At 46.6% G+C, this 26100-nt stretch overlaps 6 protein-coding genes across 6 annotated transcripts; 2 read left to right on the plus strand and 4 right to left on the minus strand.

The window, feature by feature from the left end:
* Window positions 1-3575: 3575 nt before the first annotated feature.
* Window positions 3576-5494, minus strand: LOC127767664 (probable inorganic phosphate transporter 1-7). The gene has a single exon (XM_052293074.1). It carries the CDS (start codon window positions 5393-5395, stop codon window positions 3815-3817), a length of 1581 nt encoding a protein of 526 aa, XP_052149034.1. The 5' UTR covers window positions 5396-5494; the 3' UTR covers window positions 3576-3814.
* Window positions 5495-5974: 480 nt separating this feature from the next.
* On the plus strand, window positions 5975-6709 carry LOC127767668 (uncharacterized). The gene has a single exon (XM_052293079.1). It carries the CDS (start codon window positions 6156-6158, stop codon window positions 6570-6572), a length of 417 nt encoding a protein of 138 aa, XP_052149039.1. The 5' UTR covers window positions 5975-6155; the 3' UTR covers window positions 6573-6709.
* Window positions 6710-6890: 181 nt separating this feature from the next.
* On the plus strand, window positions 6891-7573 carry LOC127767667 (uncharacterized). The gene has a single exon (XM_052293078.1). The coding sequence runs from the start codon at window positions 6924-6926 to the stop codon at window positions 7401-7403; it is 480 nt and encodes a 159-aa protein (XP_052149038.1). The 5' UTR covers window positions 6891-6923; the 3' UTR covers window positions 7404-7573.
* A 133-nt stretch (window positions 7574-7706) lies between these two features.
* On the minus strand, window positions 7707-10310 carry LOC127767663 (pentatricopeptide repeat-containing protein At4g35130, chloroplastic). The gene has a single exon (XM_052293073.1). It carries the CDS (start codon window positions 10284-10286, stop codon window positions 7941-7943), a length of 2346 nt encoding a protein of 781 aa, XP_052149033.1. The 5' UTR covers window positions 10287-10310; the 3' UTR covers window positions 7707-7940.
* A 398-nt stretch (window positions 10311-10708) lies between these two features.
* On the minus strand, window positions 10709-14058 carry LOC127767666 (pre-mRNA-splicing factor cwf23). Its single transcript, XM_052293077.1, has 4 exons — window positions 13410-14058; window positions 12456-12662; window positions 11263-11445; window positions 10709-11003 (listed from the first exon to the last, which is right to left on the minus strand). Exons 1-4 carry the CDS (start codon window positions 13881-13883, stop codon window positions 10977-10979), a joined length of 891 nt encoding a protein of 296 aa, XP_052149037.1. The 5' UTR covers window positions 13884-14058; the 3' UTR covers window positions 10709-10976.
* Window positions 14059-18758: 4700 nt separating this feature from the next.
* On the minus strand, window positions 18759-25551 carry LOC127766855 (aconitate hydratase, cytoplasmic-like). Its single transcript, XM_052292015.1, has 20 exons — window positions 25162-25551; window positions 24934-25041; window positions 24386-24546; window positions 23768-23860; window positions 23254-23439; window positions 22996-23157; window positions 22483-22627; window positions 22266-22408; window positions 22133-22189; window positions 21972-22051; window positions 21818-21893; window positions 21327-21512; window positions 20987-21054; window positions 20791-20909; window positions 20592-20713; window positions 20301-20399; window positions 19709-20188; window positions 19503-19601; window positions 19179-19421; window positions 18759-19085 (listed from the first exon to the last, which is right to left on the minus strand). Exons 1-20 carry the CDS (start codon window positions 25424-25426, stop codon window positions 19017-19019), a joined length of 2961 nt encoding a protein of 986 aa, XP_052147975.1. The 5' UTR covers window positions 25427-25551; the 3' UTR covers window positions 18759-19016.
* Between the last annotated feature and the right edge of the window lie 549 nt (window positions 25552-26100).

Here is a 26100-nt window from a genome sequence, read left to right on the forward strand (position 1 = left end):
GTATTGTTCAATTGTTAGCACTACGCTGGTTCACGTCATCTCTAACGGGCTCATACTCTTACTTGTGATGGGTTAAGCCTTTGGTTACAGATTAGTGGTCACTGATGACATTGAGTCACTTGTGACGGGTAAAAACCCGTCAAAGGTAAAAGTCACCTTTGACGGACTTCAACTAAAATCCGTCACTGGTGACCTTTACCTGTGACGGGTAAATATATTAACTCGCTGATGGTGATCCTTATCTGTGAGGGATCTAAATTGAGACCCGTCACAGACCTCAAAAATGCAGCAAAAAAATATTATAAGCATAGCTGGTCGCAGACTTTCATTAGGCATTCACAAAGCACAAAAATAATCACATTCACAATCATTTGGACACAAAACAGAATCACAAGAAACATCACAATCACATTCATCTGGCCAAAGAACAAAATCACTTCACATTCACAATCATTTGGATACAAAACAAAATCACAAAAATCATTGCCACCGCCAGATCTGGCGGTTAGGGCCCGGATCCGCCCAGGAGCTCCAGATCCGTCGGGCGCTTGCAAGCTTGGGCCGGTGGAGGTGTGGGCGGTGGTAGAGGCGGCGGAGTCGGCGGAGCCCACGGTCGGAGGCGGAGTCGACGGAGCCCGAGGTCGGAGGCAGAGCCGGCGGAGGTCGGGGGCGGAGTCGGCGGAGGTGGAGACCGTTGCAGCCATCGGGCTGCCACCGCCTCCCCTCCCGCTGTCGGCCACCACCGCGCCACGGCTCCAGATCCGTCCGGCACCACCGTGCCTCCCCTCCCGCCCCTGCCGGATCTGGCGGAGGGGAGGGCGCCGCCGCCCCTCCCGCCCTTGCCTGGCCGCCGCTCACGCACACAGAGAGAGAGAGGGAGAGAGAGGGGAGAGAAATAGGGAATGGGATAGAGAACCGATAAAAATGGGGAATGGGAGAGAGATCGGCCTTATCTCCTCCTGTTGTGGGCCCCGCTGGGAGAAAAAAAATCTCCTCCCTCACCTCAAACAGGTTAGGGCTTAAACCCGTTTGAGGTGAGTAAACCTCACCTCTTATGGGCCTTCCGATTGCAACCCGTCACAGGTAACTAGTCACCTGTGATGGGCTGGAATTGAAAACCCTTTGCAGCCGAATGGCTCACCGATGATGGCATCCCGTAGGACCCGTCAAAGGTGACCTTCATCAGTGACCAGCACTTATGCCCGTCACAGATATGCCGTCAAAGATGTAAGGATCTGGCATAGTGTAGGATTTGTGAAGTTTTACTTGTTTAGCAATATTTTTTAGGGAAGTTAACATATATTACCGTTTTCTTATTAAGATTTAAGTAACTACTAACATTTTTTTTCTAAGAGATACCTACTACATTTCAAAAACATCTTAGGACAATCATACCTGGTTTTTAACTATGGGAAACAAGAAAAGTAATTTGCCATTGTAAATTTTATTGTCTTTATTGCATTTTTGAATTAAAAACCTGTACTCCCTCCGTCCCAAAAAAAACTCAATTCCTGGGTTTCCGTGTCTAACGTTTGATCGTCCGTCTTATTTAAAAAAATAATAAAATTTTTTTAAAAAAGATAAATCATGCATAAAATATTATTCATATTTTATTATCTAACAATAATAAAAATACTAATTATAAAAAAAATCATGTAAGACGAATGATTAAATATTGGACACGGAAACCCAAGAATTGAGTCTTTTTTGAGACGGAGGGAGTATGTTTTACTAACGGTATAAATATTATTCTACTTAGTATTACTATGTAAGTCACGAATACCCATCCTATAAATTCTGGAATCCGTCCCTATGTGGAAACGGGACAACCTCATGTAAATGTCATGTAAAATTTCTATGTTTCAAACGGAGCTGTAAACATGCCGAGCAAATCATAACAGAGCCAATTTATTTTTTCCAATTCTGGTCCCATATAAGGTAGAAAGTATAGTATGAAATCTTCCGGATCGCGATATTGATTTTGGACGAACGTCGCACAACAATATGGTTTCGTGAGACTAGTCCCACTCTTTGATGTAGTCGGATTGTAGCTCACTTTAATTGTTGCACACCCGTGGATTTGTTGGTTGTCCCATTTCAAGATCATTGGGGTGACATGCAAGCGATACGTGCATCACATTACATCAAAACTTTTCTATATACAAACTTCCAACTTTCCATCACATCCAAACTTTTCTATACACAAACTTCAAACTTTCCTAACGATGCGTGCAGTTTTAGCACAACCATATTTTTTCCCGGCTGCTATTCTCGTTTCATTGGTTAACAGTGGTCCAAAATGGTCCCTGTTCGTGCGACTGCGATACGATTCATCTCCATCACAAACTCTTTACTATCATTACTGCATTATTAGCACCTATCAAATCAGTGCCAGCGCAACAAAAAAAGAAGGTCCAAGTGGTGGCAACCGTGGTCTATTGAGATACAGTATCCGCAGAAAAAAAAAAAACACATCAATGTTCAGTCGCAGTGACACTGTTAGTGTAACGTCCAACTATCCAAGTCTTATACGAAAGCAGCGTTTCATAAATATTTTGTAGGACCTCCCTAAGAATTGCTTCTTATTCTCATAACAGTCTACTACATCACTATCTGAATATTAATATGTGACACTGTGCGATGTTAGTTACAGCAACTCCATCCATATATACTATGACCATATGGCACTCTTGCCCTACATGGGCCACACAATATATTGGGGATCCTTTTTGCTGGATGCAGTACTGGTGCTTGAACAAATTGAGCAGCGGAGTTAGCGATGGCGCATTGGCATTGCGTGACGTGTTTCTTCTAGCTTTCTACTCCTAGCTCCAGCTCAATTGATCTGACCTCGCTGTTAACCCACCAGATCGAGCGTTGTGTCCCGTGTGGTACAGGAAAACTGGAGAATTTGTGCCAAGGTGGAGTGGAGCACTCAAGCCGAGACATCACAGTATCACACATAAAGTAACATAGAAACACCAACGTTGTTTACATGAAACAAATATAATATCAAAAGCCTACTACTAAATCTCAATCCATATTCAGTAAAATGTTGCATGACCGCAAAATTAACAAAATTGTTAAAGTGGTTGGAAATGAAGCTCCAGATGGGAGCCAAGGAACCAGAACTGCGTGTAACATGTCGCTGGAGGGAAAAAGAATTCTCTTCCTGTTGGTGATCATGATCATCGCCAAAAGCCAAGAACAGGTTAAACTGAACCGCTCTCCCCTTCCAAAAAAACGGCTCTGCTCCCTTCTGAGACATGGTAGCAGGTGTCACTGTGCCATGCAGTGTCGGTGTCAAGGAAACGCGGCAGTTGGGCCTGGTGTGGAGTTGGGCGAGGCCGGCCCGAATAGAAGCCCCGTGTTGGGCCTGGGGCAGTGTGGGGCTTTCTCCAGGCCTGTCAAGTGAGTTGTTACGAAGTACTTGTTACTACCAAATATCTTTTCCTTTTGATTATAGAGAGATGCATTCTGTTTTGTTTTTTGGAGGAGAGATCGCTCTTGATCATCACAATCAACAGAAAAAAAGGAACGACGCGAGGATCCCTCGTGCCGAAACAGAATCAGCATGAACTCTAATGATAGTTCCATTATATGAAAAACTCACCTAATGCTAAACTACATTGTCGTCAACAATTAATTGGCGGCCATTATTTCATCATCCAGCCTCTAATGGATTCTAGAAAAAAAAAGAATATATGCGTTCCAATGGATTCTAGAAAAAAGAGAACAAAAATCTCTAGTGGACTAACCATGCATATGCATGGATCTTGCATGCAGACGGACGGCGGTGGAATTAACGGGTGGATCACGGCTGGCCGACCTCGTTCTCCCGTGACATCTCCTCGAGCGACTTGCCCTTGGGCTCCGGCACAAGGAAGGTGAGGAGGAAGCCGAGCAAGCTGCAGCCGGCGAGTGCGAAGAGCGAGTTGCGGACGCCGATGCCCGGCGGGTAGCCGTGCGCCGCCGCCTTGGCCGGGTCGGGGCTCTGCGCCAGGTACAGGAACCCGAACGACCCGACGATCGCGCCCACCTTCCCCGACGCCGCCGATATCCCGTGGCACGTCGCGCGCAGCCTCGCCGGGTATATCTCCGCCGGCACGATGAACGTCGTCGCGTTCGGCCCGAAGTTGGAGAAGAAGAAGGTGAGCGCGTACAGCACCACGAACCCGATCTGGTTCCCCGCCGCCGTCCAGTGGTCGTACGGCACCGCCAGCGCCAGCATGAACGCCGTCATCATGAAGAACCCCGCCGCCTGGATCTTGAACCGCCCGACCACGTCGATCAGCGCCACCGTGAACCAGTAGCCCGGCACCGTCCCGCACAGCGCGATCAGCGTCTGCGCGCGCGCGATGTGGTACAGCTCGTCCAGCGCGCTCATCGTCTTCGCCTCCGGGATCCACCCGATGGCGCTGAAGATGTCCTTCTGGAACAGGTTCTGGGAGTAGTAGGCGATGTCCAGGAGGAGCCACGTCGACGTCGTGCCCAGGAGGTGGAACCCGTGGCGCCGCGCGAACTCGCCGGAGAAGAGGCCGAAGGGCTTGCTGGTGAAGGGCTTGTCCACCGGCGAGGCCATCTCCGCCTGCTCCGCCGTGATCTTCACCTGGAGCACCTTGGACATGTCGGCCGCGGCGCGCTCCGCGTTCTTGGCGACGATGGCGGTGTACCGCGCCGTCTCCGGCATCCTCATCCGCCAGTAGAAGGTGAGCGCCGCGGGAAGCGCGCCGAACATGAGGATGAGCCGCCACACGTAGTCGGCTTGGGGCGGGGTGGACGCCGCCGGGTCGGCGGCGAACGGCGGCGCGGGGAACCGGCTCCTGAAGATCGCGGTGATCCCGATCGCCACCGCGCCGCCGGCGAGGATCCCGAACCCCTGCATCGCGAACACGGCGGCGATGAACGCCCCGCGCGTCCGCTTGTTCGCGTACTCCGACATGATGGTGGCGCTGAGCGGGTAGTCGCCGCCGATGCCGAAGCCGAGCCAGAAGCGGAAGAAGCAGAGCGTGGCCATGACGCTCGTCGGCGTGTCCCCGAACGACAGCCCCGACGCGACGGAGCAAATGATCATCAAGAGCAGCGTCATGCCGTAGACGCTCTTCCGGCCGACCCTGTCGCCGAGCCACCCGAAGAAGAGCTGCCCCGTGAGCGTGCCGACGAAGGCGACGCCGTTCACGGCCGCCGAGACGTTGGGCGGCAGGCTGCCCGGCTTGGACGCGCCGTCGGCGGTGTAGTAGACGCGGCCGATGAGCTTGGTGACGAGGGAGATGCAGAAGAGGTCGTAGGCGTCGGTGAAGAAGCCCATGCCGGCGATGACGATGGCGGTGAAGTGGTACCACTGCGTCTTGGCGCTGTCCAGCGCGGAGAGCACGTGCATCTGATCGCCCGCCATGGCGGTGACGCTGCTGCTCCGGCGGTCAAAGGCTCTCTCTCTCTCTCACACACAAACACCTTCCTGCCTCTTAAATGGCGGCGAGGGAGTGAGCTACAGAGAGATGGAACAGGTGGTTGGTTGCTATGTATACGCGGGTGACGCGAGAATATTCCGAGTTCATATCCTTCATTTTTCTCGGGAGAATGCAACGCCTTCTCCCTCCTTTCCAGCAACAAGTTTTGACGGGCTCGCATCGCAATCGCATGGCTCTGCGTGTTTTGGATCCATATCCCATTAGCTTATCGTCGTACTACACACGAGACGTGCAAACCTGCAGATTTTGTTACTTGTTATGTATATACTCTGATGATCACATGATACACATGATATGTGTTTGCCGATACAATTCGTAACAACTCTGCTTCCAAAATTCGGATTGATTGTTGAGAAATCACGTAGAACACGGAGCGGAGAGAGAGGAAGCAACGGCTAATGGGCCGGGCGATCCAAAACAAACTGGGCCTGAATGGGCCGCACCGTATTCCGTCGTGAAACCATTGCGAAACTCGAAAAAACATGGCGTCTTGGCTTTGACTTCTCACCATAGAAGAACCTTCTCATGGTCGTAGCAAGAAATTCCAGTCCAACGCGGCTTCGCTTCCGGTGCCGTGTCCTCCCTAGAAATCATCGTCCCTAAATTGGACAAAATTACACTGAACTACGCAGATCCATCGTTGCGACCACGCAGAAGATCTCCGTGCTCGGGTGGCGCGGCGGTATGGCGTCCTCATCGGCGGCGGCGGCGACGTACCGGTGCGCGGAGTGCGGGGCGGACCTGAACCTGACGGCGGCGCAGCTATACCCGGAGGGTGTCTACTTCGAGGCCGGCAACAAGGGGACGCTCTCCTTCTCGTGGGTGGACGAGTCGCGGCTGCGGTTCGCGCCGGAGGACAAGATCCGCCCCTTCTTCGAGACGCTCAACTACTGGGGGATCCAGCGGAAGCGCACCCGCATCAGCTGCGACGCCTGCGGCCGCCTCCTCGGCTACGTCTACGACGACGGGCCGCCGGCCATGGACGGCACCGGCCAGTTCGGGATGGGCCCCAGCCAGGTCATCCCTCGCCGGCCGAGGTACCGGATCAAGACCAAGGCCGTCACCGTGGCCAATCCTCCGGCTACCGCACCGTACAGATGAGATGAAACCTTGTACATCAACATCGTAGTAGCGTTCGGTGTTACAAGTAGGACATGTAAAACGTATTCCATTGTGATCTTGGTTCGCCGTTGTTGCAAATAAATAAATTGTGGTAGTAGTACTATGGGATGATGAAACCGATGAGAATTATGGTGTGGTTTCTTTGTAAATCAACGCAATTTCTTGGTAAATCCAGTCTCCGGTTTGCCACATACTAGTAGCACGGTGGCACGGTGCCCATCGGCTGGATACCGACCCAACCAGGTCAAGAATTGGGGATCTCACCCAAATACCCAACTCAGGAGCAACGCAACGGTAAATAGACGGGACGAGGGGAAGAATAACCCAGCCATGGCCGTCGCAGCACGCGCCTCCTCCTCCCTCCTCCGCGGCGTGGCCGTGTTGAGGCGGCGGCCGCCGGTCCGATCCATCCACGAGGGGCCCGACACCATCGACGAGCTGCTCGACCGCCACCTCGCCAAGAAGTCCCCCTCCTCCTCTTCCGGGGCGCTCGACGGAGACGCGGCGGACGCCGAGGCGCGCCGCCGGCTGACGAGCTCGCGGCGGGAGGCGCTGGGGCTGTACCGGGACATCCTCCGGGTCACGCGGCTGTTCGAGTGGCCCGACGACCGCGGCGTCCCGTGGCGCGAGGTGCTGCGCGCCAACGCGCGGCGGGAGTTCGAGGAGGCCCGCGGCGAGCGCGACCCGGAGGTGGTGGCGCGGCTCCTCATCGGCGGCCGCGACGCCGTGCAGCAGGCGCTCGACCGGCTCGCCGAGGCGTCCCGCCGCATGGTCGAGGCAGAGGAGGCCAAGCGCCGCGGCGGAGCATAGCTGAAGTGCGGCTACATGCCGTTTCGATGCGTTTCATATGCTTAATTTTGTTCTGAAGTTTGTATGAAAACGAGTAAAACTTGGCCTTGTGTCAAGCAAATGTTCTTCTAAATCTCTAAATTCTGTTTTGTTAAGAATTGCAAATGAAAGTAGTTTTCTGTTAAATTTCATTGTTGAATGATGTGTGGTACATGGAGCTATGTGATTCAGAATCTTCACTCGAAAAGAATGGACTTTGTACATCATATCAATGTGTTACAGTATTAAGAGGAGGTTCCTGTCCAGTGTGCATATTCACCCTTTCACTTTGAGCCGCTGCTACCGGAGTAACACTGTACCAGTACCTGGGAATTGATTTCTCGTCTATGTGCCCCCCGAAAATTGATACAGCTGTAGCATTTGGACTCATACTCGATGGTTCATCTAAGCTGTGACTTTATGATGATATTTTGCCACAACACCTATTCATTCAGGCGTTCCATTGGTGTTGCCGAAGGTGTGAAGAACATTGTCAAATACTGAAACAGTGATATCCATTCACCAGTAGTCACCACAGCAACAAGAGCCATCAGAGAATTCATGATAGATCTTTGAGTCACCGACAACAATCCTCCGTCCTGAATATCTTGATATCAACTTCAATGCATGATGACAGTGGTTGCATATACGCACATTCTTCTTGACAAGAATAGGGGATCCAATCTCAGATGATATCAGACCGAAGACAACAGCCAGCCTAACACTATGCTTATTAGGCATTGTGGTTGTCCTTGTTGCAACAGGGACGGGATAAGACTGATTCCTTGTGTCATCTGTTTCTTCAATCTTTCTAGACAGAATATCGGACACTTCATGAATCGTCCTGCTCTGCGAGTGAGACATATCCCCATTGGCAAAGCTACACGCCGTGCTATGAAGCTCAACAAGGCTTATTGGTTCTGTTCTTCGCAACCCCTTCTCTTTCATCAGCAATCTCACCCTCTCAACATCCTCCCATCTCCCAGCATCAGCATACATCGAAGATAGAACAATGTAGCAGCCTGTGTTGTCATGTTCCAGTTGGAAAATCCTCTCTGCTGCGTACTCAGCTATATCTATGTCATTCTGGTTCCTGCTTGCTGTAAGTAGGGAACCCCAAACCCTGGATGTTGGATCTATCGGCATGCTTTCAATAAACTGTAGCACCTCTCTAAGATCACCTTCTCGACCCAGAAGATCGGTCATGCATCCATAGTGCTCAATCTGTGGGATCATGCCATACTCTTGTAGCATTAGATTGAAGTGCATCCATCCTTCATCCACCAAACCTGATACACTACAAGCAGTCAACACGGAGACAAAGGTACTCTCATTTGGTTGTAGACCATTATATTTCATCTCATCAAACATTTCCAGTGCAGTCTTTCCCTGGCCATGAATTGCATAGCCCATGATCATTGTGTTCCAAGAGATGACATCCTTTGACACCATTTTGTCAAATATCTCCCTCGAGGCCACCACATCACCACTCCTTGCGTACATATGCAGAACTGCGTTCATAATGAGAGTGTTTTCTGCATAACCTAACCCGATGATGTAACTGTGAATTTGCCTGCAGTGCCTCAGCGATCCCAGCAAGACGAATGCTGGTACTACTGTTGACATGGTGAAATAATCAGGATAAAGAGGTTGATTCAGTAACTCTAGGAATAGTGTAATGGCTTCTGTATACATCTCCTTGTACATGTAGGCAGCAATCATATTGTTCCATGAGACCAGAGTTTTGTTTGCTATCTTACCAAATATCTTTTCAGATGATTCCACTTTGCCAACTTTACCATACATCTCAAGAAGAGCAGTCTCAAGCACCACATGTGGAAGAAACTGTCTCCGAACTACATAACCATGAACACTCCTTCCATACAGTGAACTTTCAGTTTGAGCACAGGCAGCCAGCAAATTGATAGCGGTGACCACCTCAACCTGGAGGCCCTCTGCCCTCATTTGCATGAAGCAATCAAATGCCTCATCAGGCCGTTCATTCAGCGCATACCCACCAATCATGCAGTTCCATGTCACTACGGTCCTCAGCGGCATCGTTGCAAACACGCTCCTAGCATAAGCAACTTCGCCACATTTGCAGTACATGTCCAGAAGCGAAGTACCCACCTTGATATCCTGCTCCAGCCCGTGCCTGATCACATAGCCATGGATCTCTTTCCCTTGCATCGATGAAAATTCCAAGCAGCAAGCCGCGAGAGCGGCTATGATCCCAACGCTGTCATGTTGCACTTCTAGCGCATCATGCATCTCCTGGAAGCAAGCCAGTGCTAGTGACCCCAGCCCATTCGACACATACCCGTCCACCATTGTGTTCCACGTGACGATGTCCCTAACCGGCATTCCGTCGAACACCCTTTCGGCGTCCTCGACGAGGCCAAGCTTGGCGTAGAACGCGACGAGCGAGTTGCAGGTGTAGACGTCGTGCTCCAGGCCAAGCTTGATCACCATGCCGTGCGCCGCGCGGCCCTCGTCGAGACCCCCGAGGCGCGCGCAGCACTTGACGGCGACGGGGAAGGTGAAGCGGTCGGGGCGCGCGCCGTCCTCGAGCATGCCGCGGTAGGCCGCGAGAGCGCCGGCGGGGAGGCCCGCGTCGGCGAAGCCGCGGATCATGACGTTGTGGAGGAACGCGTCGGGGCCCCTGACGGCGGCGAGGGCCTCGACGGCCTCGTCCATGCGGCCCTCGGCGGCGAGGGAGACGACGAGGGACTTGGAGCTGCCGCGCTTCGGCGGCAGCCTGGGTGGGGGCTCCTTGGAGGTGGCGGGGATGAGGTTCTGGGAGGCGCAGGCGGTGGGGGTGGTGGCGCGAGCCGGCCGGGCCGCGAGGACGAGCGGCGTGGCCATGGCCGGGGTGGGGGTGGGGCGAGGCGGAGGGGACGGGGTTGTAGCGGGATATTTCTCTGTAGCTGTTTCAGAGGTTTATCCGACCAGGGAGAGGAGAGGAGAGAAGTAACGTGTCGTGGCAATTTGCCATCGTTTCAGGTCAGTTCAAAATTTCAAATGAACCAACCTCGATTATTCTAGGATTCAAAATGTGGCAGCTCAGTTTAGGCTGTATTTAGTTCCACACCAAAATTGAAAGTTCGAAGAAATTGGAACGATGTAACGGAAAAGTTGAAAGTTTATGTGTGTATGAAAGTTCGATGTGACGAAAAAGTTAGGAGTTTGAAGAAAAAAGTTGGAATCTAAACATGACCTTAGAAAGGAAGAATTTCGTATGAATATTATGTCAATCAGTTGAATTTCGACAGGAACGTGGAGAATCGCACAAGATAAACCTACATGTTTGTATATCACTTTTATCCCAAACCAAATATTGAAGTATACAGTTAAAAATCTGACGTTATAGTCTATTGGAACAACATACATGGTAGTGAATGCCTGAAAACTGGCATCACCATCCGCATGAGAAAGATTATCAACAAGATCGCCCCCAACTACAAAATTGTTCAAATTTCTGACGTAAGTCTCCCAGCTATTCTCAGTTGTTCTTTAGCAGGAAACGTCCTGCTGACGCTTCAACTAAACGCCTAACTAGCCGTTTTGCTTCCTTTTCTGAGCCTGCAAAATAACAAGGCATTTGTTAGTTCCAACATAACACATTCTATGAGGCAAATGCCATCTAACACAAATTGCAGAACTACAATGTAAAAGAAGCTCAATAAAATTTTAGAAACGGATTCCTCGTTATTCATTAACCAACTGTGCAAAACAACATGCATATGTAGTACCTACCTAGTTACACCATGAGAAATGTAAATCTACACCAATGTAGATCCTTCTTGACAAAAGTAACAGTGCTAAACTCGTACAAAATTACCTCTTGAAGTTTACGGAATACTGATGCTTCCAAATCATTGAATCCAGTTCCACCAAGGTTGCTTGGCCTCGTTTCAGGTGTATGAGTTGACCTTGTTGGAACACCACCCGATTCTTGAACAGGAGCAACAATCAATGGGACAGAGAAAACATTGTACACAGAATGGTTTTGTAATGCTGATAGCTGTCAAAAGAGCAATTAGTATTTGTTAGAGGCATTGTCAAATGTAACATAGAACAGGTAGTGAAAAAAGGAGATACAGGTTGGTAAAGATCCCGAGCATGATATAAAAACAAACCAAATGGCATTAATGTTAAACCATAAGAAAGAAAGCAACCCACAAGTCACATGTTAAAACGCAGGCTTGCACCTCATAAAAATTGCTTATGAGTATGAACACTTATCTTGCTGCAAATCAAAACCATGATTCACTTCTATGTGATTGTTAAGACCCATTAGTTGCCTCAACTTCTAGAAGACGTAGTACACGGCTGAGAGTTCTGCCATACAGAGTGAAAATCCTAGTGTCTTTGGTTTTCTGTCAGACGAGATATTGTCGAGACCAAAGTAAAAAAGGATAACTACTGTGGTTGACAGATGCACACCAAAACTATTTCCTCAAGGTCAACCGGGAAAATTTTCATGACTAAGGCATCCACAGTTACTATTCTGTACTTATTTTTAAAGATATTATGAAAAAAAAAAGCAATACAAATTCTCTTATTCAATATTGTAAATCAGATAAATCTATTTTGAACAGCGGCCTACTAAATTTAACCTCGCATGTGCTGTTACACAATAACACATCAATTTGCAAGTTTACAACTCACACGGATGGAGACCAAGTGAAGAGGGTTGAAGCTCTTTCCCTGACCATCAATAGTTGGTTCATCTATTTTTAGATGGCTTGTAAATTGTAATGTCTTTTGGAACCTTTGTTCTTTTAGTCTATGTTGTTAGGCTGTTCTGGTTGCTTAATAGCAGCAAGGGGGGATGGCGTCGCATGGAGTTGCTAAGCAAAAATCTGTAAGATGATGTCGGTGTGGGTCGCTGTAAAGACTTCAGTGACGTTTCCTCAATGAAATGGGAGAGGTCACCTCTCTTTCTCAATAAAATAAAATAAAGCAAGACTATCATACCCCCATTACAATGGCAAACAAAGCCTGAAAAAGGAGTAGAGAAACTGGACTTACTGCAGCCTCCTTGGAAGCCATGACAACAATTGCTGATCCCCTACTCCTTGATTTCCTTGTTTTGATAACAACATCTTCAACTCCACCAAATTGCTTAAAGATCTCCTCCAGCTTTGCAGCATTATAATAATCTGCACCTCCTTCCCATGAAACCTTCAAAATCTTACCCTTGTCTGTTTTTGGTGCATCTTGTGGGGCTCCAGGTGCCTAGACAAAAAAAAAATGACTTGTAAAAGCTAGTTCTGTTAACTGCTACCAACGCATGAGTTTATAAGACCAGCCAGCATAGGCTTAGAAAGTTACTCCAAGTGTATTTTGATCATAAAAGAGGAGGCATGGGAGGAAGCTATGGTGTTTGAACCAGATAAGAGAAATTCACTTCATGCTCAATAATCTTAGCTAATGAAATAATTTTGCTGGTCATATTTGTTAGCAATATGTGAACCCAAAACTCAATTCTACAAACAGTCTATCAGTGATGTTCCACCTTCATGAGTCCCCTTTGATATACTTACAATCAATGTTTCTCTTTGGTGTTACCTTGACAGTAACCTAGAAGAAACATCCTTTGTAGGATGCGACTTACATATAGTATTCACAGTCCTTCCTATGCAATAATCTAGAAGTACTGTTTGTACAATATACTTGGAATCACTACCTGCTCAAGTGCTCATTCCTCCAAAGAAAAAAAAGAGCAGTATGCTAGAATATCGTGTGCTTAATTTGCAGTATCTACCACCGTGCAGATTACTAGAACGCAGCAATTCCCCAACATCACATGGTGGCAATTCACGAGACAACAGCATCCAGAATTCCAGAACGCAACAATTCCCCAAATTTCTAACCCTAACCGATGGTGATATAAATCCTACCCGAGGAAACAATTAAATCCAATCAAAACGATTCCATGTAATAGTTTCGACATTAGATAGAGAAAGAGGTTCGGATCCTTACCGAAGCGGGAGGAGTGCTTGAAGAGGCCGATTGCTTGGCAGCGAAGAACTCCTCGAGCTCGCGCTTGACGTCGGCGGCCTTCCGCTTGTCCTCGCGCCTAGCGGCCTCGGCGGCATCGACGGCCTGGCCCGTGGCGGCGGCGCGCTCGCGCTCCTCTAGGTCGGACACGGCCTTCCGCCGCTTGACGCCGGAGGCGGCGGCGCGGGCGGCCGCCTCGCGCCGGCCGCGAAGGCGTGCGTCGAACTGGCGGCGGAGGGACTCGTCCCGGAGGAAGTTGTAGGAGCTCGCGAGGCGCTGGAAGTCGGCGGTGGCGTTGGGGTCGTCGGGGCGCTTGTCCGGGTGGCGCAGCCGCGACTGCGTCCGGTACGCCTTCTCGATCTGCTCGAGGGAGAGCCCCGCGCCCTCCTCGCCGGAGGGGAGGCAGAGCACCTCGTAGTGGTCGACGTCGTCGTCCTCCTGCCCCATCGCCGCCATGGATTCCGCGAATTTGCGAGCCCCAACCCCAAGTCGGTTTGATTCCGCGGCTACGAATAGTTGGTGAAAGAGGGGTTCAATTCCACCGCACCTCCACCGAGACAAACGCGCCGCTCGCTAGTCCGACTCCCTGGTGCGTTCCACTTCCCTGGCCAAGCCGAATGGAATCCCACCCTCGTCGTGGCGTATTTCTCTCTGGGTCTCGAACCCTACCAATTTCCGGCCTACCAGACGATGTAGCTCAAAATTGCTTCGGTAAAATTGTTGGAATGCACTCAACGGTAGGGATGAAAACGGTAAAATCACATTTATCGTTTCTGTTTTCATATTTTTTGGGAATCGAATTCGGAATTGAAAACCCCGGATATGAAAACGAAACCGAATATTATCGAAACCGAAAACGAACCGGCGCGGATATGATAACGAAAATTTATCGGAATAAAAAACTCCACAAACTGATAAATCTAATTCTCAAGTCTTAGTGGTCAGCAATTCACCATAAAACACAATCGTATAATTCTAATTGTAAAGTCTCAACGGTATATTACAAAACACAATCTATAAAATAAATTATCTATATTTAAGAGTAATGCTGTTAATAAATCCCAATGCAAGAAAAAAATATATTCTTATGTAATTTCATATTTGCATAACAAATATTCTAAAAAAAATTAATAGCCAAACACCATGGTACGTATTCACTATTTAGTGCTTAAAAAAAGAATCTAAGGTATTTCAATCACAAAATTTCCAGAAATTCCGAGAAAACTTCCGAAAAGTTTCCAACGGATTCTGAGTTCCGACGAAATCTGCCCTTATCATATTCGATTTCGTTTCCGATAAAATACTTACGAATTCGTTTCCATTTCCGAAAAATTCTGGCCGGTAGATTCCGTTTTCAAAAATAGGTCCGAAATCCAGAAAGTTTCCGTACCGTTTTGTCGGAGCCCAAAACTAACAACTTGGATCCGACTGAGATTAATGTATCAATCCCTGAATCAGTAAAAATTGATACATACAATATAACTGGTTCTTCATTTCATACGTTAAAGTCTTACAATACTAAGGGTTTTATTATAATAGGTACTCACCTAAGCTGATTAATATACAGCGGAAGTTTCTATACATTCTGACTAGTGAGGTATAACCTTTAGGGATTTTCTAAATTATCGGGGTCTTCGTAGTAATAGTTATAAGGGTCCTCCTCTTGACCCAGATATGAAAAAGGGGTTATAAGAGCAAGGATGAGTATTCACAATACTCAGCAAATTATCATGGAAATATGTTATGCATTGACATATAATAGGGTTCTTTGCAAAAAGCGGTATTGGACAATCTGGAAAAGTTATAGCAGAATTTATAAAACATATAAACTTTAGATTTCTAACCAGGGTACCATATGAGTCCCGGTACTCAACTCCATGAGTACAGCTATTCGAATAGTTTCAAAGATATTCTACTACAGCAGACGTACGCTTTACCCGCAGTCCACGACTTGCTGATAATCATCGGCTTTAGTCATGGCCCAGTATTAAGTCAATAACAATTATGGCACATGTTCCATGAACTTATATCCTCATATGCTCTGAACGTAATGTTAACAGCAGCAAGAGGAGTTCTGGCGTTCCCGAGGTATTTAAGGGGAACTGATCGTATGACACCACGTCATCTCGATCAGGGTTTAGAAATATACCATATAGTTTATACTCGAGTATCACAAACCATTTACCTGTACATGGTAATGGTTAAAGTTGCCCTTTGCGGCTATAGTTGCCTTCTGCGCGAGGACTTAAAAATAAGAACCACTATACAGAGGTGCCATATTGCTAATTAACATAATATCTAGGTCTGTCCCCATTCTAGAAACTGTGGTCGTACCCGTTCATTCGACATAAGTACCTGGTAAAACTTATTTCGATTGAGACAATACTAGCCACCCGGAAATCATCCAAATCTTACGTATTGTCCCAATCTAAGTATAGGGTATTTTAACCAGATTGTAAGCAAAATAAGCAATACTAAATTATCTGGGTTTCTATGATTAATTTATGCATAGAAAATAGAATATTGAATAGAAGGCTATAAATAAATAAATAATTTGTAAAATATAGGCTTAAATGATCAACAGGTATATGGTAACTTGCCTTGCTCGATGTCCTGAGATTGATTGATATTATCTAGAGTGTCAGAGGAATCCTCAAGACCTAGGGTTAGACATATAAAATTCAAATTCAAAAAGGAGTTTAAATAAAATGCAAAAATAGCAAAAAAAAAAAAAGGGGGCCCAATAGATAGAGGATGATTTTAGAAGAATATTGGTCCAAGTTTCACTGAAATTGGATCTATATTTTAAAAGATATGGGCTTCTAAAGTTTGAAAATTGAATAAAAGTGAAATGGTACTGTGTGTGGGTCCCATCTGTCAGTCTCTCTCTCTCTCTTCTCTTCTTCTACCTCCAGCCGTTCCCCATTTCAAGCCGGCGGTGCTAGGGTTGGCGATTGCGGCAGCGCTAGAGGGAGAAAGTGGTTGCGGCCGAGGAGGGGAGGGAGCTAGGGATCTCCGGCGACGGCGAGCGGCGGCGGAGGAGTTAATTTGATGCGTGGACGGCCTAGCGGCTAGGGCGGCGGTGGTGGCACGGTTAGGTTGTGATGGCGACCGGAGTGATGAGAGTTAGACATGGTTAGGGGAGGGGTTCTAGAGCATCTACGGGGTATCTAGAGGGATTCCGGCAGCTTGCCAACCTTTGGCAAGGTGCGGAACATATTGCCGACGAGCGCCTCCATAGGCGGCGGCCGTGCTCACGTCGGCAGCTCAGAGGGTGACATGATAGTGCAAAGGGATTGCTAAAATGGAATCTAGGTAGTATGTAAATGGTTGAAACGGAAGAACTCACCGAGATCGGTTGAAACGACAGATTGCGGCCGGAAAAACTTCGCGGTGGCGAAGAACAGAGCAGCGCGGGGGCGGCGGTGCTCGGCTTGGTGCGGCGAGGTAAAACTCGACGCAGGGCTTTGGTTAGGGCTTAGTATACTAGAACATGGTATGATATAGGTGTTCTAAGGGTTATTTAGGGCGGAAGATGGATGGAGAGGGGTGGAGTCGATCGCGCACAAGGTGTTCGACCGACGGGCGAGGGTGGTTGATGAGATGGATTGGTGAAGCAGAGCTTCGGGGTTGTGGGGCTATGGTTGTTGATGATCGATGATGGACAGGGAAGGGATTGGGGTCCTATTTATAGGGCTAGGAGGAGCGGATGAGCTCGGGCACCGTCATCGCCATGGATGAGCTCGGGATTTGGATGAGGCAAAGGTGGCAGAGGCTGAGAGAGGGCGGGCAAGATCGATTTGAGTGGCGGGAGGCCACGTTCGAATACTTACCGGCGAAGGATTGACTTGACCGCGGTTGGAATCGGCTGGCGACGTGTTGGCGCCAATCCGAGCGCGACGCGCGGCGGCGGCGAGGGTGAAAACGGCCGGCTCGGGGGTGAATGGTTTGAATTGTGAGAGGGGATACCACCGTCTATCTCCAATCCAACCGTGCGGCAAGAATTGGCGCGATTCACCCCGGGTAGAAGCGAAATCGCACTCGGTGGCGGCTTGGACGGGTGCGCACGGCGTCAAGCGGTGATTTCGTGCGGCGGTCGTCGTCCTGGCTTTGTCGTCGTCGAGATTGGTACGGCGGCGGTGGGCTAAGGGCGTCGGACGGACGACGGCGCGCCAAGGCGGTCGGGCACGCGCGATCGATCCTGAGACCGACGCGCGGCGGCTCAGCGCGCGGCAAGGTCGGCTGCCAGAGAGCGCGCGCGAAGGGGAGGAGAAGGCCAACTAAACCACGGTTTTTGAGTGGGTTGTGGTCCCCTAGGACCAAACCTAGACTTTGCACAAGATTGGGTTGAAGGTGGGCTGCTCTAGTTGGGCTAGGCATTTTGTCGAGCACCTTGAGTGCAATGAACAGTAAAAATCAGAATTTTTGAATATTTCCCTAGAAAAGATTTGAATTCAAACTAAGAGTTTGGAAAGGTTTCACTAGGGTTTAGAGTATAGCAAATCTCCACTAATATTGGGATAAGCTAAGGAAACAATCTATGGTTTGAATTTGAGAGAAATTGCTCAAATTCATTAGGGTTTAGAATAAAGGGAATAAGTTAGAGTAAATTGGTTGGGCTCTAATACTTGAACCAATTTTAAATAAAAAAATCAAATAGATTTTTGAACCAAACAAATTTAATCAAAAGCCAGCATGATGCGGTCAAATTTTAGTTTAAAATTTGAGGATGTTACACGTTTTCACCCCTACTCAACGGTACTAACAAAATTGTTTTTATTATTTTATAAGCCAAAATTAAATTTTAAAACTTAACGTCGAAGTTGATTTTTGTTTTTTTATCGCATTTTATTTTACAACATTTTTTTAAGTTGCTACGGAGTACGGACATACTACTCGTGAATTTATTTTTATTGCTAATAAATAGTAATGATAAGCATAAACGAAATGTTGAGACTAACTTATTCTGCGTGCTTTACTCAGAATTGATCTTTTTATTATCTCGCAAGTGAAGTTCATATAGAAAATCATTTCCATCCCCCCTCGTGATGTGCAATAGTTGTTATTTACACACCACCATCTCCTCCATATGTGTCCGAAATTCCTCGTTACGTTACGCAACGCCAGCATTACTGTGGCAGTCATACTGATACAACATATAAAAATCCCTTCTGCTCGTTTTTCTTTTTTTTTGAGAACTCCCATTTTGTTCGTTCGTCGTTTTTCAATGGTATGGAGTGCAACGTTAATACGGCAAAACATAAATCTACAGCTTCAAGACGAAGTGCTACATGAAACAAAAGAATATCTAGTAGCATGTATACTCGTCACTTCGTCAGTTGCAAATGCCGGAAAATTATTAGCAACGTGTGTTTAAGAGAAAATGTTAATGTTCACATAGCGTCATTTAGCGCCGCATTTCCCGTGGCAGCGTACAACTGCAAGTGTAGTAGCTCACAAAATTTCTGAGTTCTTCGCGGATATCTCAGAAGGTTATTTGAAAGGTATTCCTAAAAAATGGGGTTGCGCTAATCAAGCTGTTTACAACAATTACGATTCGCCTCATCGCAATCATCTTGAGCGTTCATCCTACTGCTCGGCGATCTTTCTGATGACATACGGTAAAATGCCACCATTGTCGTAGTACGCAAGCTCCACCTGGACAAATAATTAACAAATTCATCAACATCGGCAACATACACAATCAGCACCCAACACTCGAATGAAATCATTGATGACGAATGATCATACCTCAGTGTCAAATCGAAGTGTGCAAGTGAAGGACTTCCCATTATCAGTCGTCACAGTAACATCTTGCCCAGGCTTGATGTCACTTACATTGGCCGGGAGGTGAACCGTGAAACGCTCATGGCCAGTCAATCCAAGGGTGTCGGCGTCCTCCCCTGACTTGAAGCATAGAGGAATGATACCCATACCAGCAAGGTTGCTGCGGTGAATCCTTTCAAAGCTCTTAGCAATCACAGCCTTGACTCCCTGTATCACCAAATCGAAGTACACCCATTAGTAAGAAATTAATGGCCTTTGCTGAAGAAATTGTGATGGAATCGAAGTTACCTGTAGCATTGGACCCTTCGCAGCCCAATCCCGAGAGCTTCCACTACCGTACTCAGCACCAGCCAGGATAATAGTGTCATGTCCTTCATTCTTGTATTTCTGTGGTAAGAACATAAAAATGGATAAGTAAATTTCAGAATGCATTAGTACAATATATATTTGCATAAATGAAATGTAAATTTGGATTTTAAGTGCAAGTATATTACCGTAGCAGCGTCGAAAACAGAGAGCTTCTCCCCTGATGGAATATGGATGGTTTTTGGGCCAACCTCACCCTTCAAGAACTTGTTCACAAGGCGAATGTTGGCAAAAGTTCCCCTAGCCATGATCTCATCATTTCCTCGCCGACTGCCATATGAGTTGAAGTCCTTCCTTTCAACACCACGCTCCTTCAGATATCTAGCAGCAGGGCTGTCAGGGTGAATACTTCCGGCAGGTGAGATGTGATCAGTTGTGATACTGTCACCAAAGTTCAGGAGACAGTAAGCATCCTTCACAGGCCGTGGGCCAGGAGGGGACATTGTCATATCCTTGAAATAAGGAGGCTCATGGATGTAAGTAGATGTCGGGTCCCATGGGTAGAGAGTGCTTGCTGATACAGACAGCTCATTCCACATAGGATTTCCTTTGGTTATTGCCTCGTATGTGCTCTTAAACATGTCAGGTAGCACACTTGATTTAACAACCTACCAAAATTAAAAGCACCAGCATGAAGCACTTATGGAATCCACTATGTTTTCAATAGGCAAGTATAGATTTATATGAAAAAAGGGAAGCGGACAAAACTGCAGTGCTAACCTCAGCAATCTCTTCAGTGGAAGGCCAGATGTCCCTGAAGTAAACCTCCTTCCCATCTTTCGAGATGCCAATTGGTTCTTTCTCAAAATCAATATTGACCTGTGGCATATCTGGCAGTTTAGAAAATGGGCAGAACTTTTGACATGCAGTCATTGATGTATAAAAAGCTAGCTTACATATTACCAATCACATCTTTGATTTGATTCTTGAGTATATTGCTATAATAGTACAGTAATTTAACTGTTTAGTTTGAAATTACAGGCATATGTCAAACAAAATCTGTTATCTTACCGTGCCAGCAAGGGCATAGGCCACAACCAATGGAGGAGAGGCAAGATAATTTGCTCTGGTTAATGCGTGCACACGCCCTTCAAAATTTCTGTTTCCAGATAACACGGCAGCAGCGACAATATCTAAAAAGTAAGAGAGAAAAGTAAGTAGCGAGCTTCTCAACTTTACACACTTTCTTAGCTAATGATGTCAAACTCACCGTTGTCAGAAATTGCAGCAGATACTGTTTCATCAAGTTCTCCAGAATTTCCTATGCAGGTTGTGCAACCATAGCCTACAATATGGAAGCCAAGCTGGTCTAGATATTTCTGCAGACCACTGCAAGGAAATACAAAGTGAGAATAACTAAGGCTGACAAAAACAAGAAATTTTGAATTCAAGGAACAATCACCTACCTCTTGTCCAAGTACTTCTTCACAACTCCAGAACCAGGTGCAAGACTTGTCTTAATCCATGGCTTGACCTGATGATAAAAATAAATATTAAAGTAGTACTTGCATTTTTCAGAACTCAGGAAGAACAAAATAACTCACTGCAATTACATTTCATTGACAATAACAGGAAAATGGAATAGGATGATAAGGGACAATGATTGATCCATCTCAATAGGAATACAATATATCGAGCATAAATGAACTGATAGAGATGATTTTTTTTGTTTATTTAAAACACATATGCATACTTGAGATAAATTAAACAAGGATGTCAAGCTGGAAACAAGGTAAAGGGCTTCACCTCAAGGCCTAATTCACAAGCCTTTTTGGCAACTAAAGCAGCTCCCAGCATTACATTAGGATTTGATGTGTTGGTGCAACTGGTTATAGCAGCAATTACAACATCACCATGCTTTAGCTTTGCTGGTGTCCCATGGAAAGAGAACTCAGCAACTTTACCCTGTGATTCTTTGGGGACAGCAAAACCCTGCAAAATGATCGTAGTGAGGATAGGATGAAAATGGAAAAGATAACAGGACAATGTATAAACCAGAGATGTATTCTGTGCAATATCAGAACATAGAAATATGGGGCCCCATTTTGTTCATCTTTCACTAAAAAATAATTTGTTTATCATAATGTATGAATATATCCCAAATGTGATCCAAGATTAAGCAACTTAAATGAGGATTTGGAATGCCATTTAATATCAGCAAATAAACAACAAAAGTCAGAACATCACAACAACACCAGTTGAAGAGTTATGTAGTTATCTGTACAGTAGATCTTTACCTTGAAGCCTACATCATTATCCAAGCAAGACAGCCAATCTGATTTCATGTTCTTCAAAGTCACTCGGTCATGAGGCCTGTGCAGTGGGTCCTTCAGTTTATAACTGAATGTGGCTAAACATGTGCCAAGATTATGAATTAATCAAGTACATTACCGTTTTGGTCCAGACAAGCATGGCTCTACCTCCTCCAAGTTAAGTTCCAGATAAGATGAGTACACTCTTTCAGCTTCAGGCTACATTAAGAAAAAGGGCATCAATAAAGAAAAAAAGTATTTGCCAAATAATATGCTCTTCAGATATAATATGAAAATCACCTGGTTGTAGTCGACGAACATCTTATTGGCACGCAGGTAAGACTCTATCATGGCCACCTAAATTCACAAATATATTAGAACTATACAAGTACACTTAGGATCAAATCCAATAAGATAACTGCCTATAACTTACAGTGTCATCACTTCTGCCAGTTAGCTTCAAGTAGTCCAATGTCTTTCCATCAACTGGGAAGAAACCCATAGTTGCACCATATTCTGGTGACATGTTTGCAATTGTAGCCCTATCAGCCAGTGATAATTCACTCATGCCTCCCCCTGGAATTGAGAACTAGCATTAGACTTGCTATCAAAAGAAAGAGACATGTATTAAAGATATGCAAGGCGAATACCGTAAAATTCAACAAATTTTCCGACAACGCCATGTTTCCTAAGCATTTGAGTTACTGTTAGAACCAAATCTGTAGCAGTAACACCGTTCCTCAGCTTCCCTGTTAACTTGAAGCCCACAACTCCTGGCAATACCATGCTCATTGGCTGCAGAAAGTAGCGCATTTAGAACAGAAAATAGGCATAAGTGGGCAATCAAATGGACAGAAGCAGCCACCCCCCAAGGTTCAAGCTTATTTACATACTGTTGGGGTTTTGGTGCATGACATGTTGATGCAGGCATACGTTAAAATTTACAATCAAAGAATAAGAATTTGGTGAGCCATGACCAAACACAAAACGTGTGGCAAGCTGAATGTGTGTTGTGTGATAAAGAGGTAGAAGTCGAATAAACCCAACCACCCTTTTCTTTTGTTATGCTAAAGAGAAAAATAGCATCCTGATACAAACTCTGTAATTCATTGCAACCATAGTATCAGAGATGAAAATTTATTAGCCATAGAATTTTTTTTCACCTGGCCAAGCATTGCAGCTTCTGCCTCTATACCACCAACTCCCCATCCAGCAACACCAAGACCATCTATCATAGTTGTGTGGGAGTCTGTTCCAACAACACTATCAGGGTAAAGGATCCCACCATTGTTAAACACAACTCTGGCCAGATATTCAAGGTTAACCTAACAAAAAAAAACATGTGGTTAGTGTTTACTGTGGTTATATAACAAAGGTGAAATATTTGAGAAAAATATCAGAATGATTGTTTCTTGATATACCTGATGCACAATTCCAGATCCAGGTGGAACAACAAGCATGTTACGGAAAGCAGTTGAACCCCATTTCAAAAATCCAAACCTCTCCTTGTTACGATGGAACTCTAGCTCCATATTTGCCTGAACAGCATTTTCTGATCTTGCCACATCAACTTGTACTGAATGATCAATAACAAGATCTACAGGTACCTGCAAACGAAATAAATGGAGAAAGGCACATCCAGTAATGTCAGCAAAAGCACAAGCACCATTTTCCAATTTATACCACATATGCATGTAGCCCAATGTAATCCGTATATACAGATAGCTACATGTAAGGAGATGATCAGAACCGTGCTTAAATACACAGCTTAATAGAGCAGGAAAGGTCCAAAGTAGGGTATCAACTAACAATAAATGAAACAAGCTTGGTTATTGTAAATCACGTATCAAGGGTAACATACCGATGGGTGATGGATAAGTTGCACAATGAGAGGGTAGTAATTTTGTAATTGTATGCATTTGACTATGGACTCACCAGAGGATTAATTTTGTTTGGGTCACTGCCAAGTTTGCTCATAGCATCCCTCATGCACGCAAGATCAACCACTGCTGGAACACCAGTGAAATCCTGTAATGTGTAAATCAGGTAAAAGGTTAGCTGGCTGAGTCATCATCAAGGTAGCTTCAACAACTCAGTTACAACAACTGAGAAAGCAGAACACATTTGCATCGACACATCATCAGAAAATGTGACATCAGATATAAATAATAAGCAATATATCCAGCTATCACTAGCCACATGCCAGACTAAAATAGAATGATTGACTTTCATTGTTGTCTAGAATAAGAATATAATATGGAGATGCAGGTAATTTTGTACAGCCACCAGCACCTTCTGCCTTGTTGTTTCCATATCTATCATTAAACAACATTACATACAGTAGCAATCATAGATCAGAAAAACGAACAAAAGATAAGCCATGTGCAACTCCACTTCCTTGAAAGGATAGGTTCGTAAGAAAGTGGGAACTACAGTTCCAATATTCCTGTCATCAAAGGCTATTGACTGAAACTTTTCCAGCTCACAATTATTCTATCAACAGCAATCGAACAAAGTAGATCAAAATGCATGAGACGGTGCCAGGATTAGTACCTGGAGGAGGACACGGGCTGGCTTAAATGGGATTTCGACTTGCTTTGGTGCGCTGTTCTCCCAGTCCAGGATTTTCTCAACGTCCTTCCCGGTGACCTGGAACTCATCACAGTTTCTGATAGCCGACTCGAGAAGAATCCTTATCGAGTAAGGGAGTCGCTCTGATCAAAACCACCAAAACATGGATCAAATCATCGTTGTTCTAATAATTCGGCAGCAGAGGTAGATCAAAACCTTCAAAGGAAATTCTATATAAGGAAAGCACAAATGCATCAAAATTCCTTGGTCTGAACACATCTAAACCTCCAATTTCACAACCACATTACGCTCTAACCGGAGATCAGAGCCCTCGAACAAAACCAAACAATTCGTCCAATTCAAATCTTCACAAACGATTGACCGACCGAAAGAGATGAAAGCGTCAACCCCTCGTTGAATGCCCAATTCAACCATCACGAACTAACAATCAAACAAAAAAAAAACACACATCCAACACCAAATAGGGGATCGGGGCGTCCAACAATACTGGAAGGCATCAAAACACTCACCGATCCGCGGATCGGATAGCGCGGGCAGGCTGTAGTATTTCCCGAACTCCGCTCCGCCTCCCGGCTTCGCGAGGCCCGTCAGGATTTCATCGTACGAGTTCTTCGCCGCTGCCCAAAACAAACAGACAAAAGCAGATAAACCATCAGAGAGATAATCACATACAGCCAGCCCCCATCCCATCCCCCACCCACCAGGTCGTTAGCCCCCCCCCCCCCCCCCCCCCTTACCCGCCGAGGCGAAGCGCCGCTCGAAGACGGCCGCGGCGGACGACGAGGAGCGCGCGGCGGCGCGGCGGCCGCCGAAGATGCGGCCAGCGAGGCCGGACGCGAAGGGGGACGCCGGCCTGGGGCGAGAGCTCGGAGGCGGCGGTGACGGCGACGACGACGACGCGGCGGCGCCCGCGGGATTCGAGATCGCCGCCGCCGCCGCCGCCGCGGCGGGGATGCGGGTAGAGGAGGAGCGGGAGAGGAGGGCGCTCGTGAGGGGAGGCATGGCTGGCTGGTCTGCGAAGCGGAGGAGGAGAGAGAGAGATCGAGACGGCGTTATATAGGAGGCCGCGAATTTTGGGAGAGACGCGTGGTGGGCAAGCGCGAGTAGGGTTGCCGAGACGAGATGGGGGTTGGCGGCCTCGCGGGTTGCACGGGTTATGCAAAGCCGCCGCCGCTGCGGTGGACAGCGAAGATGAAGCTTCTTCTCTCTCTCTGATGTTTTTTTCTTTTCTTTCTTGGAGACGGGGCCAATCGGCCAACGCGATTGTGGGAGCGGGAATATCGTCATGCGATTGGTCCCACATGGCAGGGACTTAGTCTCGTTGAAAAACCCTTTTTTTAGATATTTTTTTGCGAGTAAAGATTAAATTGACAAGGGCACAGACAGAGGGTGCCACGATCACGGAAAAAGTCTTGGGGTTTATCCTTTTCACGGACTTTTATTTTGCTCTTAGTCTTAATGGTTTTTATACGTTTGATGTACAATTACACTATTTTCTTTAGATGCCATCAGATGGCTGAATATATTATTGGCTAATAAGTTGTGAAAATAGCCGATAAAAATGATGGATCAAATGACAAACTTAAAAAGACGGTGGGTGCATCAAAAGCCATAAGCACGCGCTAGTATCCTTCCCGAGGGTTGAGTGGTAGATCCCAATCCCCAACAAATAACTT

Source organism: Oryza glaberrima, chromosome 3 (assembly GCF_000147395.1).
Source record: "Oryza glaberrima chromosome 3, OglaRS2, whole genome shotgun sequence".
Classification (NCBI taxonomy): Eukaryota; Viridiplantae; Streptophyta; class Magnoliopsida; order Poales; family Poaceae; genus Oryza; species Oryza glaberrima.

Coding starts and splice junctions, on each gene's coding strand:
- LOC127766855 (XM_052292015.1), bottom strand. CDS start 25,426: ATGCCTCCCCTCACGAGCGCCCTCCTCTCCCGCTCCTCCTCTACCCGC. Junction 23,440..23,767: donor CAAACAAAATTAATCCTCTG/GTGAGTCCATAG, acceptor TTTCGTTTGCAG/GTACCTGTAGATCTTGTTAT. Junction 21,513..21,817: donor ATAATGATGTAGGCTTCAAG/GTAAAGATCTAC, acceptor ATCATTTTGCAG/GGTTTTGCTGTCCCCAAAGA.
- LOC127767667 (XM_052293078.1), top strand. CDS start 6,924: ATGGCCGTCGCAGCACGCGCCTCCTCCTCCCTCCTCCGCGGCGTGGCC.
- LOC127767664 (XM_052293074.1), bottom strand. CDS start 5,395: ATGGCGGGCGATCAGATGCACGTGCTCTCCGCGCTGGACAGCGCCAAG.
- LOC127767666 (XM_052293077.1), bottom strand. CDS start 13,883: ATGGCGGCGATGGGGCAGGAGGACGACGACGTCGACCACTACGAGGTG. Junction 12,663..13,409: donor CAAGCACTCCTCCCGCTTCG/GTAAGGATCCGA, acceptor TTTTTTGTCTAG/GCACCTGGAGCCCCACAAGA. Junction 11,446..12,455: donor TGGCTTCCAAGGAGGCTGCA/GTAAGTCCAGTT, acceptor CTCTTTTGACAG/CTATCAGCATTACAAAACCA.
- LOC127767663 (XM_052293073.1), bottom strand. CDS start 10,286: ATGGCCACGCCGCTCGTCCTCGCGGCCCGGCCGGCTCGCGCCACCACC.
- LOC127767668 (XM_052293079.1), top strand. CDS start 6,156: ATGGCGTCCTCATCGGCGGCGGCGGCGACGTACCGGTGCGCGGAGTGC.